A 13123-nucleotide genomic window follows, 5' to 3' on the forward strand; every position below is an offset into this window, starting at 1 on the left:
GTTGCCATTTCCTTCTTCAAGGCATGAAAGTGAAGTCACTCAGTCATGTCCAACTCTTTGCGACCCCATGGACTACAGCCTACCAGGCTCCTCCTCCCGTGGGATTTTCCAGGCAAGAGTACTGGAGTGGGTTGCCATTGCCTTCTCCGGGAAAGGCTCCTAACCAACCACAAAAGCACTGTGAGATGGGGGTCACTGGCTCATTCTCGGATTCAGGATGCCTCTGGGTGCTGGAGACTGAAGAGGGACAGGGGGAAGGGAGAGAGGGTGTCGGCTTGTGCAACCTCTGGAGTTCAAGTTCTTTTTGTATAAATGAACTTGGTTATTAGGTCAACATTAAAAACAAAGGTCAAGAGAGCAGGATTACAGGTTGTGTGGGCAGATCAGCTTCCGAAGAGAAGATACAGAATCGGGTATCTCAGTGTGCCGTGGAGAGGCTGTTTGGGAAAGCAGGCAGAAGGCACACAACCCACTTATTGGTGACAACCAATTGGTAACAACCACCACAGACATTTGAGTGCCTTCTGTGCATTGAGCGCTGGATTCTGGAGTTTATATGCATTATCTCTAGTCCAACAAGCACCCTAAAATGTAGAGGGGCCATCTCCCCATTTTACAGATGAGAAGGGAAGCTAGGAAGGTTAAGTAACTTGCCCTAGGTGTCAGGTGAGCCCTGATGGTCTAACCCATTGCACCAGAGGCTCTTTTCAGGGATCCCTTCTCCCAGCCACCACCTAGCTGTACCTTCCTGCCCCCTTTGGTTGGTACAAAAGCTGCCTGTTTCCTTAATGGAGTGACAACTTATCATAATATAGTTAAAATTTCACCCAAGGAGTAATTCAGGTACCTTTACCTCAGCTTGTGACCTACTGTTGTGTAAGAGTAGGTTTCCACCTCCAAAGAGGAAAGGAAGCAAACAGTAAGGGGAAAGAAAGCAAAGACCCATGATCATGGGTCTCTCCCTCCCAACTAACATTTTCAAGAAAGAAGAGCTCCCAAGTTCTAGTCTTTACTTGAAAGCATTCCAAAGAGTTTCTTGTCTCTTAGTTTCTCCCATAAATACCGAACAAGAAAAAGGAAAACAGGCAAAATACTATAGAGGGGATACAATGATGATACAGCTTCCTAGTTGCTTCAGGTGACCATCTATGGTCACCATTAATTATTTAGCCACTGAGAAGGCAAAGTAAGGGACCTGCCAAAGGTTACCCCAGTTAGGATGTACACAGTTGGGATTTGAATTCAGGTACTCTGAGCCCAGAACCCAAATGTTTTCTGAACCAGGCTCTGACTCCCTCCCAACACAAGGAAGGCAGATGCAGCCGGGGAACTTAGCTGACACTATTCCACAGGTGCGCTGGGAATCATGGAGCAAGGTAATCTGTCTGCACTTGGCACTCTGGGTCATTGTCTTCCAGGGCCCAGTAAGAAGGTGGCATTCAATGGCTATTTAGTGAATGCATAAATTAAGAAATAATCTAAAATATCCTAGATTTTAAAATAGGAAACAAAAAGAAAAAACTGTGAGATTAGAATGAAACCAGATTCCTCAATTCACTCCCCTGCTCCCCATACACCTAGGCCATGGGGTGTTATGGCTGCACAGGTGGATCTCAGAAGACTGGGCCTTGCTCGGTGATGTATCCTCTTCTACCACCAAGCTATGCCCAGGGGCCTTCAAATGAAAGTTACTTCATGGTGCTGGTAGAAATAGAGCCAGACTACCTACTACCATAACCTGGCCCCACTGCTTACTATCTGTGCAACTTTGGGCAATCACTTGACCACTCTGTGCTGACTCCGTTTTCTCATCTGTAAAATGGGCATAATAATAGTTCCTGCCTCAGTGGATTTGTGAGGGTTAAATGAGTTAATATATACAGAACACTTAAAGTAGTGCTGGTGATATGAGTGTTAGCTATTGTCAATTTCCTTCTTCCTCTACAGATCCCCGTGCCCTTTACTTATTCTGTTTCTCAGCTACTTACTGACTTATAATCTCATTTTGAGAGTTAGATGTCCAAGTACAGGACCATCTCTTTTCCATGTCCCTTAAATTCCTGTGTCAAGGACACAGGGCAGGTTTAAGATGAGCAACAACTGATCAGCATCCCTGGGGGGAGAGATCCCTGGAAGATTCTGGGAAGAGAAAGAGACAAATGACAAAGTGGTGGGCTCATAAAAGAGGCCCGTGACAAATGACTGGGAGGACTGGGTGGACAGATGGAGAAGAGCAAAGGCCCCTGTCCTTTTATTGGAGAACTCCTTGTGGCTCCCTGAACAAGACAGTGGCTCCCTAGGGGCTGGGCTAAGGGTTGGTCTTGCTGGTTTTCTCTGCTGGGATGAGTAATATGGACCAGGGCAGAGGGTCTATATCAATCTAGCCCAGCAGAAAAATGAATGAAAATTGAATTCCCCAAGGAGAATTGGGGAGCTGTTATCCAGACAGAGATAAATCAAAGGATGCCACAGAGACAGGGAGAGCAGGTTTCCAACAGCAGGAGAATAATTAAGGAAACAGTTTCGAAATGCAAATGATAAAAGAGGGTTTGAGAGGAATAAGGACAAGGAGGAGATGATTGGAGATGGGGTGACACGGAGCAGAGGCAGTGAATTGTCCCTCAGCGGGAAAAGAGACGGGGCTTCAGGACTTCTGGCGTCTGAGGGTGAACTCGCCCACCCTGTGAAGTTCCTAAATGCAAGGGTTAAAAGACACACAAGTCTGCTGTGCCCAGTGGAAAGGGCACCAGATTGGGAGTCAAAGGCTGGATTTAATTTCCAGTTGACTCTGTAACTTATTAGCAGTGTGACCTTAGGCAAACCACTTAACTTCTCCGTTTCCTGATAGTCGTACCCAAGCCCTGGCATGATGATGAAGATCAAATGAGATAAAATATGTGGAGAAACTTTGTAAAATGTAAAGTGCTGGACAAATGCAAGCTTTAATCATTTTCTTAAATTGAGTTTCTGGAGAGTCTTCCCTCAGAATTGGATCCACTGACATGATGGGTTTGGTTCCCAGAAATGTAATATGTAAATGTCCAGGAAGTACTGGATACTCTTCCTGACTGTTGACCAACTGCCTCGACAGAACTTTAAGCCTGGGAAAGCCACATGGCCACCAGCCATGAGTGGTGGCTGGTACCCACCCTCCTGCTGGGTATAGCTGAAAGGCACAGGTCTGAGGAGGCTCTGAGAACCATTGCTCCTGGGACGTCACCTGCCAGCTGTGGACAGCCTTCAGTGGGAAAAGCCCTGAGTTAGCACAGGGGTTTAAGTCCAAACACCTCAATGGTTTTCCTGGGCTATTCCAGTAGAGACTGTCTGCTCTCTGTGGGAACTAGTCCTTCTTCCATTCTGTGGGGAGTTGGGGCGGGGAGACTAGCTTAGCCCATTATCCTCAGTGTTTTCACCCTCCAATGCCACTTATGAAATTGTTGTGAATAATAGATGGAATTACACAGGTAGAAGCTCTTATCTTGGTGACGGGCACAGTTTTACACTTTCAGTAAATATTGGTTATTATTATTACCACCACAGGTTATTTATGTTGATGTTATTATTATTGCTGTCTGTAGTGGCAGGCACTAAAAGGTACATTTAAGGGAAGCTTTTTCTTTTTTAAACTGGAGATTCATTATTAGATGGTAAAAGTAAGGGCCCAGGAGGAAACTGAAATACCTTGGCAGATGTAGGTGTTAGTGGAAGACCTTGGGAATGGGATTCAGCTCATACCAGAAGACAAATACCTCTAGAGAAGTATAAGAATGCAAAAAGGGTATTTATTGGTGGAGCTGCTTTGTGGGTACCTATGGGGACACAGAGGGATGTTGGGGGAACTGCTGCTCACAAGTCAAGAATTGACAGCAGAATGGGTCTCCCAGGGCTCTTCTGCCATTGGGTAGAGTTGAAAGTGGCACCCCCTGAACCAGCCCTGGGCACAGGAGAGTCCTCGCCACAGTAATGCTGCCCCAAACCCAGTGACAGGCTAATGACATGTAGTGAGAAGAGGGCAGGACCCAGGCAGGTTCATTCAAGGGGAGCAGGAGCTGCAGAGAGCATTTTTAAAATATAATATTAAATCATAGAAGTAATTACACATATGCTTCACATTTCACTGCAGATAAATATTTTATCTTTCACTAATATTACTGAAAACATATATCAACTTTACAGGAAATCTGGAAAAGAAAAAATTCCGTAAAACACATCTCCCTAATATACTTTTTTTTCTGTAATACACATCTGAATAGCATCCTGATATATTTTCTTCCAGTTTTTCCCCAAAGTTTTTGAAAAACAACTTCTATTAGTCTTTTTCTGCTTTATAAAATAATGTGTTCATTGAGGAAACCAAAAAGAGCAAAAAGAAGAAAATAAAAATTGCAATGTACAGATAACCACTTTCATATTTTAGCATATATTTCTATGCTTGTTTAAAAAATATCCTAAAGTCCATACTGCTTCATATTCTCATTTTTCCCTCACCTCCTAATAAATCTGGAACACTTTTCTACATTATTGTTGTATTTTCAAATGACTATGATATTCCATTTATATACTCTAATAATCCCCTATTGTTGGATATGCAGGTTATCCTCTTTAACTGTTATAAACATATATCATTATAGACATTATTCTTGATTATTTTGTGTGGACAAATTTTCATATGGGTGAGGTCAAATCCATCACACTGTTAGGCTATCAAAGATATTGCCAAAATGCCCTCAGAAGACTGTTCCTCTTTTCATACCCACCAGGAAACTGTTTTCTAATTTTCCTGCACACCCTAGCCAACAATGGGATTACCACTGCTTTTATCTTTGACTAACATTTTTACATACTTATAATCTACAATATTGCATCCTGCTTTTAAAATTGTTAGTATTTCACAAGCATTTCCATGTTGCTAGGTTTCATAGTTTCAATAATTATATAACATTATTTGTCTTTTATTGAATATTTAGGTTGCTTAAGCATCTTCTTGTCTGAAACTTTTTCAGATTTTATTATTTCCGTAGAATAGACACTCAAAAGTGGAATGACATGAGCTAAAGAGTATGAATAGTTTATGGACTTGATACATATTGCCCAATTGCTTTTCGAACGAATTTAAGAGCTTATAAACACATTAGCAATGTTTGTGAGAGAAACAGTCTCCAAGTACCTTCAACAGCAGTGAATTCTACGATTCCTCCTCCCCTTTTTTCACTGAACAGACAGAAAGAGATATATGTACAAGATGTTTTGTTTTGCTTTTCTTTGATTCTTAATGAGGCTAGCATTTCCTCGTGATTGTTTGCTAGCAAAAGTTTTCGTAGAAAACATTTTGGTAAACGCGGAGAATGTCACCTGGTTCTTGGCTTCACTGGAATTGCCTCGCAGGTAGGCAGGGCAAGAGACGATGCCAACCCAGCACCAGGACACACAGAAGTCACTGTGACTTCATTGAAAACAAATTCTAAGCGCTGACAGCCATGCCAGGCTCCCCCACTGTCATGCTTGTCCCTCACCAGTCCTGGTATCCCCTCTTAGTGAGCAACGCCAGGAGAAAAGGCTGGATGGTTGGAGAGAGAGCACCCAGTTCCCCTTCCCACCCGAGCCAGACCCCACTAAGCTGGGATCACACATCTGTCTATGTCTCCGGAACGAAATTCAGGGTGGCGGTGTTGCGAGGGCTGGGATCCGGAGAGTCGCCTATTAGGATAGGATCCTAGGATCCGGAGAGGGTCCTATTGCAGGGGGATGGACTTCTCACGCCTGCAGTCAGGCGGCGTCGAGAATCTGATGAAGCACTCGGCGGAGACCCGTCCCATCGATGGGCCTTCTGTTTTATTTCCTCCAGGACCTCGCGCGGAGAATTGGTGTTTGTGTGCGTCTTGTAAATACCATAAGCAACCCGCGCGCCTTCGCTCGTTAGCCCCGGCGGTGGGTGTGCGCGCTGCCGCCCAGCACGCATGAGGTGGGGAATTGTTCAAAACACCCGCGGTAGCAGCGGGTGAGGCAGGGCGGTCTCGAAGGACTGAGGGCAGGACGAGCGGGTCGGACGCAGGCAGAGCGGCCGGGACGGGGCGGAGGAGGGCCGAAGAGTCCGCCGGGAGCCGCAGGCCGCGGTGTGCGGGGGCGCGCACCCGAGGGCCCGCGCCCCGCTACCTCCGCGCGCGGTCCCTGGCGGCCCTCCACCACCGGCCGCCGCCCGCTGCTGGACTCGCGCGCTGCGGGCTGAGTACGGGCTGTCCCTGGCCCGGCCTCAGCCAGACGCGGGGGAGAGAGAGCAAGGGCTGGGAAGCGCCGGCGGGAAGGGAGTTGGCCGGAGGAGAAGAGGAGGAGGCCGAGGACGAGGAGGATGGAGTCATCTAGTTACGGAGCGCGCTCGATCATCAGGCCGGGAGAAGCCCGGGACCGAGAGCGCGCGGGGGGGTGGGAAGACCCCCGCCGAGCGGCCCGGCCTCCGGAGCGCCTGCCCCGCCCTTTGGTTCCAACGGAAGAGCGGAGAGGACACGAGCCGCCCGCTGGGGCCGGGACCCCCTCGCCCCCGGGGAAACCCACGGAACCCTCGAAGGCCCGGACACCGCCGTCCGGAACACCTGCTGCCGCGGCCGAGCTAGCCGCAGTATTTATACCCAGGGCGCGAGCGCGCACCGCGGGCAGCGGGTGGGGAAGGCCCGTGAGGCCCCGCCCCGCTCCATGCGGTCCCGCCCTCCTGCCTGGCCGGCCTCCCTCGGGGCGCTGGGACCCCCACTCCGGCCTGGGTCCGCCGCTTGCTGCCCGGTGGGGGGCTTGGCTGAAGGGCGGGCCTGCCTGCGGAAAGCGACGTCACGGCCGTTCCTGCAGTGTGAATGAATCAAAATGCCTGGGTGACCGCGGCCTCCCAGGCGGCCGGCACGCCAAGGGTGGAGGGGGAGGGGGAGGGAAGCGGGCGGGGGAGGGAGGAGGGGGAAAAAAAGCCAGAGCTGCAGCAACAGCGTCTCCTCAACCCGGGATGTGCACCAACCCGGGAGAGGGAGATCAAAGGGATTTGAAACAGACCGGGGACTGGCAGGGGGAGGGGGCCGGGCAGCCTGTGGAATCCTGCTGGAGAAACGGAGGGTCCGCTTCCACTGTGACTTCGGCGGTCTGGTTGGGTGTTTTATTATTATTATTATTTTCCAATTTCTGAATCCAGCTTGAGCGAGAGATCTCCGTAGACTGCGACTCGCTGGCTCTCGCTCGGAGATGATGCAGAGCGCAGCTGTCCCCGCGGAGGGGGCTGTCAAGGGGCTCCCGGAGATGCTCGGTGTGCCGATGCAACGTAAGACACCCCCTTTCTCGCTGATTTAATTTGGTGGCCAGACAGCCAGCAGCTTGGGCCGGTTTGGGGCGGGCCGGACGCTGCGCGTAGCCTGTACCGGAGGGGACGGGCGGGGCGAGGGGCAGACGGCCGGGGCGCAGAGGCGGTCACAGGGCAGGGGCACCGGGCAGAGTGTGTGTGAAGGGCCTGGCCCTCGGCTTTGGGGGCCGAAAGTGAACGCCTCCGGGATGGTGCTCGAGGCAACCGAGGGATACCGAACCCTGCATCCCCAGCCCGTGGCTTTTCTAGGAGCGTTGGGGAGAGTGCTGTTTGGGGACGCCAAGGGAACAGGCTGCAAGCCAGGCCAGAGCCCTGAGGTGGTCCCCCCAAATCACTCCCCCGGGGGGGCGGGGAGGGCTACAGTCAAAGCTCGCAGTACCGCTCGTGCAACTTCACCCCAGCTGGCGGAAAGTTGGAGAGCGCGTCCCCCGCCCCCGGGGCTGGCGGCACAGAAGCCCAGGCCCACTCTCTGTCCCCGCGCGCAGGGTGTGCGCGCCTGGTGCGTCCCCAGCCACTGCTGCCCGCAGCGCCCGCCGCCTGCGCCGCCGGGGACTGCCAGCTCCTAGTGAGGAAATCCACTCGCCATATTCTAGCAAGCCGAGGAATGAAGGGAGGGGGAGCACCAGGACGAAGTTCTGAACTCGTACATCCTTGGCGCACGAGAGGCCAGGTTTCGGGATGGCTTGGACTCGGAAGGGAAGAGATTAGAGCGTAAAGGCGCTTTGCTCGCTCTCTCACTTGTCTTTCCTGCGCCCGAAATTAGGAAGGTGGCCGGAGCTCAGAGCCTGTTTATCTTCAGGTGTGTGTGTGTGAGAGAGTACGTGTGTGCGCGCGCGCAGGGATTTTCCAGGTGGGAATCTGTTTCTGACCCTCACTCGCGAAGGGTGAGTCTTCCGTGGAAAATCTGTGCAGAGGCCAGAGCAGGTCCCGTGGCGCCGCGCGAGCCCTGCCCCGCGGGCTCTCAGGTTCCACGGAACGCCCCTGGGCATGGGAGAGAGAAGAACGGCTTCCACCCTCTAGTCGCCGAGCGGTTTCCGCCTGCGACTTCTTCCGTGGAGCGGTAGCTACATCCTTGAGGTTTAAGTAGGGGCCGGCTCATCCACGGATGGTACCGACCTACGAACTAGGGTGCACGAGCGCGCCCTCCTGCGCCCCGGCTCTCCGTGACAAGGTTTCTGCCCCAGCAATACCTCAAAGGTAGGCTGGCGAGTGTGCCCCGACTCCGCGACTTCCTAAGAAGTTTGTGAGAAGGGACCAGAAGAGGATAGCTTCACTCAAATTATTTAGGTTGTTCCTTGACTATCCTACAGTTATTTTTTGTGTCTTTTTCGGTCAATTATTGACAATTCTAAGTCTGCGCTGTGCCTTCGAGAGTTTACTGCTAAGATGTGTCTGTAGAAGGTGTTGGGGGCTCATTGAGTCCTTACTCCCCTCATCCACCAAGGGCGGGGAGGGACGGGGTTGTCAGCCCCCTCACACACACTCACAAACCTTGTCAAATGTGCTCCGGCTTAAGCTGATTGTCACTCTGTGCAAGTGAGGGGAGTGTGAGAGAGGACGAAGGTGTGTGTTTCTCGGGTCCTTTAACTGGGCACAGCTGTGATTTAATAGTTGTGGTCCATAGGTGGCCTGTGTTAGGACTGCAACATAACAGAGTGGGTTTTGCTCTGACAGCCTTTCTCTAGAGGCCTCGCACGCACTCTCAGATGGTCTCACTTTTTGTTTTTCTTACTCAGAGACAACTTTGATTCCATCATCAGGAACTCAATTTCCTAAAATGCCTGGAACTCACCCTCAGAGCGACAGTTCGTCAGGGCTCAGCATCTGGGTTCGAAGTGTGGGAAACTTAAGGAAGGAGAGAAGGGGACTCTCATTCCAGGGTGGTCCAGCGAGGCAAGGCTGAACCCGGAGGGGCTGATCTGTCCTTCCTTTTGTCTTGCCCTGGTTCTGTGGCCTGGGTTGAGGCGGCACTGGCCAAACTTCAGAGCACCAATCCCCTAGGGGATTGGGATCAGTTTTTTTTTTTTTTTCTTTTGGGGATGTGTGTGGATTGTTCCCTCACCCACTGCAGCAGATCTGGCTTCTGGCTATTAAGCTGCTGGTGCTGGGACCTGGGGGTGGAGGGGGGCTGGCCCCCTCTGGCATATATACCCAACCATTCTCTTTCTTGGAATGTAGGACCCAGTAGCCTAAGAATTCCATGTAGAAGTGGACAGGCCCTTAGGCCTCAGGGAGGGAGAGGGGTAATCCTGGGATGTGGGTGTTTAAATCTGGTGTGGGGGTGGGGAGCAGAGAATAGAAAAGCTCTCCAACCGCCCGGGTCCCTCCAGCCCACCAACTGGAAGGCTTACCCATCCTCCCACCACAGCCACCTTCTGCTTCTTCATCCTGAGCCACCACAGATAGAGCACAGGTCTAGAGAGTCCCCCCACCTCAGTGCCTCTGGTGCCCTGGCCTCTAGGGGCATTGTAGGGGCTGGAATCCAGTTTGGTCTTCTGCTTTGAGGGGATGGTTTAGGCGCATTCCCTTCAGGAAAACATTACCAAGTTGTGTATTTCTCTCTCTTGGCGGTCCTCTTCCTTACACCCTATATGCTCCCATACCCCCCAACCCTCCCCCCCGCCACACACACTTCTTGCTCCTGGGTGGCCTGATCGATGGTGCTCCCTGTCCCCCTGCTTCACCGCTTGGAGGTTGCAGAGCAGGTCCCAGCCTCACTCCCACAGCCCCTGGGTCACCCGATAAGGATGCGCCGGGCTCAGGCTTTCTTGGCTTTCTTCATCCCTTTGAGGGGCATAGGCCTGAGCAAGAAGCTTGGAAGAATCTGGAAGGAGGAGGCTGGGAGCAATCCAAGAGCAACTTAGAGTTGCTCTTAGAAATAAAACACCCCGCCCCCCAAAGCTTGGACTGGTTGCCTGGGCAGCGCCCCCTCCCGCCTCAGGTCAGTGTTTTCTAAGGAACTCAAACCCTGGCTCCTTGCTCTGGGTGTCGGGAATGCTCTCCTGTGCAGGAGGCAACACCCTCAGGGTCACATCCAGCACCGGTCGAGTTCTTTGTTTTGTGGGTGCAGGAGGACGGGTTCAGAAAAGGACCTTGTCCTAAGTTGTTGGGTCCTGGCTACTTGGCCCACGATTTAGGGCAGCTCGTTTCTCTTGTTCCTGGCACAGCCTGTCTTTGTCGGGTGGTCCTCGCTGCGTCCCTCAGGGCTGCAAAGGTCAGAGTCCCCACAGCGCCTGACCCTGCGCACCTCTCAGCCTCCTCCGAACCTCTCTTCTCCCCGAATCCAGCGGTTCCCTTCCTGCTGGGCCCTCTTGCTGGCCAAGACATTTAGGAACAACGAGGGACATGGCGGGGTGGGCGGGCGCGTTTTATCATCCCCTTGCCTTCGGTTTTGGCCCATCTCACAAGTAGTCTCCCGGGGCACCGAGGAAAGGAAAACGGACATCCGAGAATGTTGCCTGGAGAGCGGCCCGATCCCGCGGGAGGAAAGACTGATTAGCCCGGTCCAGACTGGCGGTGGTGAATGGGAAGCAGGCCCCGGGCGGAGGTCACCCATCTCTTACTTGTGTCCTAAGAAAATCTATCTTGCAGCTCTCGTGAACCCCGAAGCTGTGGGCAAGGGTGTTTGGTTTTGTATTTGGTAGGATCTGGGCAAAGGACGGCTCAGGACGCCTCCCTAACCCTCTTCCCTTCCGGGTGCTCCTGCGTGGGGTGAATTCTCCCTGCCCTGGTTGGGTCCGACTCCTAGCCCCCAACCTTAAACTCTTGCAGGCTATATCTTAAGGGTGGAGTAAACGCATTTCCCGGCAGGGAGTTCTCTCCAACTCTGGAACAGCGATTTGCTCTTCTTTCCATTCCTGCCTTTTTCGTGGTTCCAAGGGAGGTAAAAAGGAAAAAGAAAAAAAAAAATATATATATATATATACAAAATACAGAGACGTTGATATTTCATCAGATTCCGATACGGATATTCCAACAGCAGCCCCCAACACCTCAAACCTCTTTCCCTGCGTCATAAAAATATAGTCCGGCGCGGGCCAACTTTCACAGGTCAGACTGGTTGGTCCCGCTGGCAGATTTGGTCCTCGCCGGTTGGGGATGCGGACCCTTCCTCCGCTAGGATCCTGTCCCACCGTCCGGCCGGAGCTGCGCACCAGCCAGAGGGAATTTGGAGAAACCCGGGTGAGCGCGGCCGTGCCTCGTTAGGGGTGGCGGGGTGCCGCGGCGCCCGAGGGGCTAGCTTCTCGGGCCGCCTCTGTTCCCATGCCTACATCGGAGAGGCCGGACGGGAGCATGCCTGGGAAGCCGCAGTCTCGGGGCGCTCAGGGAGATGAATTAACGATTTAACCCAGACAGAGAGCAGGCAGGTGGGGCGAGTGAGGGGCGAAGGTCTGCACTGAGCGGCCCCATGCCTGCGTCCAGGGGAGAAGAGAAATCTCGGCTGAGAAGAGGCAGGACCTAACTCGAGTGGTTTCCTCGCTTGGCCGCGATCCATCCTCGCGGAAAAGCAGAGCCAGGAGGGGCCAGGCGGGAGCGGCGTCCTCGGGTCTGGGAGCGCGACCTGGGTGACCTCGCCGCCACCGGGGCAGAGCTCCTCTGCCCCCAGGGCAGGCGCCGGCCTGGGTGGCCCGGGGGAACCCAAGATGAATTGCTTCCAAAAGCGTTTGCCTCGCACCTGGGGGCGGCGCACCGTCCGGAGCGAGCCCGCCGCGTGCCCTGGGTTTTTGAGGGCTCGCCTGTGGGGCAGGTGCGGATAGGGCGGCCCTTCCCGGGGAACCAGCTTCGCCTGCACCGCGTCCACCCGCTCCAAGTGGGAGGTCGCAGCTGCGAAGGGGGCAAAAGAGGGGCGCATTCGGCACCGCGCGGCGCGTTCGGCATTTCTGCGCCTTGGCCCTTTCGCTCCGTCCACCTTCCTCTTCCTAGTTTATTATCCCGATTAGTCTGGGATTGGCCAAGCCTGGAACTAGTTTCCTACTTGTTTGGAGCCGGGCAGACTTTACTCGCCAAGAGCGCGGACGGAGCGCGGGAACTATAAACCCTCTTCTTCCGCATACCCATTTTGCACCAAGAATTTGGGAAAACCGTGTTAATCCCACCCCCACCCCACCCCCCAACGCGGGCAGCACAAGTATTTCTGTGAATTTTTAACCCTTAGAAAGCGATTCTCACATTTAGGGAGCAGCTCCTCCCGCACAGAACCTGGAGGCAGCCAGCGGGTGCCTGTGCCGCGCGCTCCCTTCCCGCATTCCCCTCTGAGCTCCTGGCCCTGCTCCACCGCTTAGCGGACCTGGAAGAGCGCTTGAAACGTGGCAGGCTCAAGAGAGACGAGGTCTGTATCTGGACAGCTGTTGTAAATTCGACCTGGGGAGGGACTTAGTAACACTGTGCGGCCAGGAAAGAAATGGAGCCAGCCTCGGGTTGCACCCAGACGCGGCTGGGACTCAGCGCAAGCTTCATTCACCCTTTGGGGCTCAGAGGTTGGCTTCATCAAGGATGGGATGGGATTTTTTTTTTTTTTTTTTTGAAGGCAGGGTGAATGTCTTTTAAAGGAATCTGAAGGATGAAACTAGTCAGGAAGAATTACTAGCAAAGCCCGGGCGAGATGAAGCCAGGAGCTGCACGAAGTTAAATGAAGGAATACCAAAACGAGGTGTACCTCCCTCCCGACACGCCAAAAACAAAGCGGGGTTAAGGCAAGAATGTAGGCTGAACGCCCTGGGGATTAGAGCAGCGTGAGTCTTCAACACCTCTAGGAGGCAACCTACGCGACCAAATACCAGGGTCGATTTTTCA

General features: G+C 52.9%; 1 protein-coding gene across 1 annotated transcript in view; it reads left to right on the forward strand.

The window, feature by feature from the left end:
* Nucleotides 1-7215: 7215 nt before the first annotated feature.
* LHX4 (LIM homeobox 4) overlaps nt 7216-13123 on the forward strand; it is a 45443-nt gene continuing 39535 nt past the window's right edge. The window contains exon 1 of the mRNA XM_068986448.1: nt 7216-7291. Within this exon, the coding sequence (XP_068842549.1) occupies nt 7216-7291 (76 nt within the window). The remainder of the gene's footprint in view (nt 7292-13123) is intronic.

Source organism: Capricornis sumatraensis, chromosome 14 (genome assembly GCF_032405125.1).
Source record: "Capricornis sumatraensis isolate serow.1 chromosome 14, serow.2, whole genome shotgun sequence".
NCBI classification, from domain to species: domain Eukaryota; kingdom Metazoa; phylum Chordata; class Mammalia; order Artiodactyla; family Bovidae; genus Capricornis; species Capricornis sumatraensis.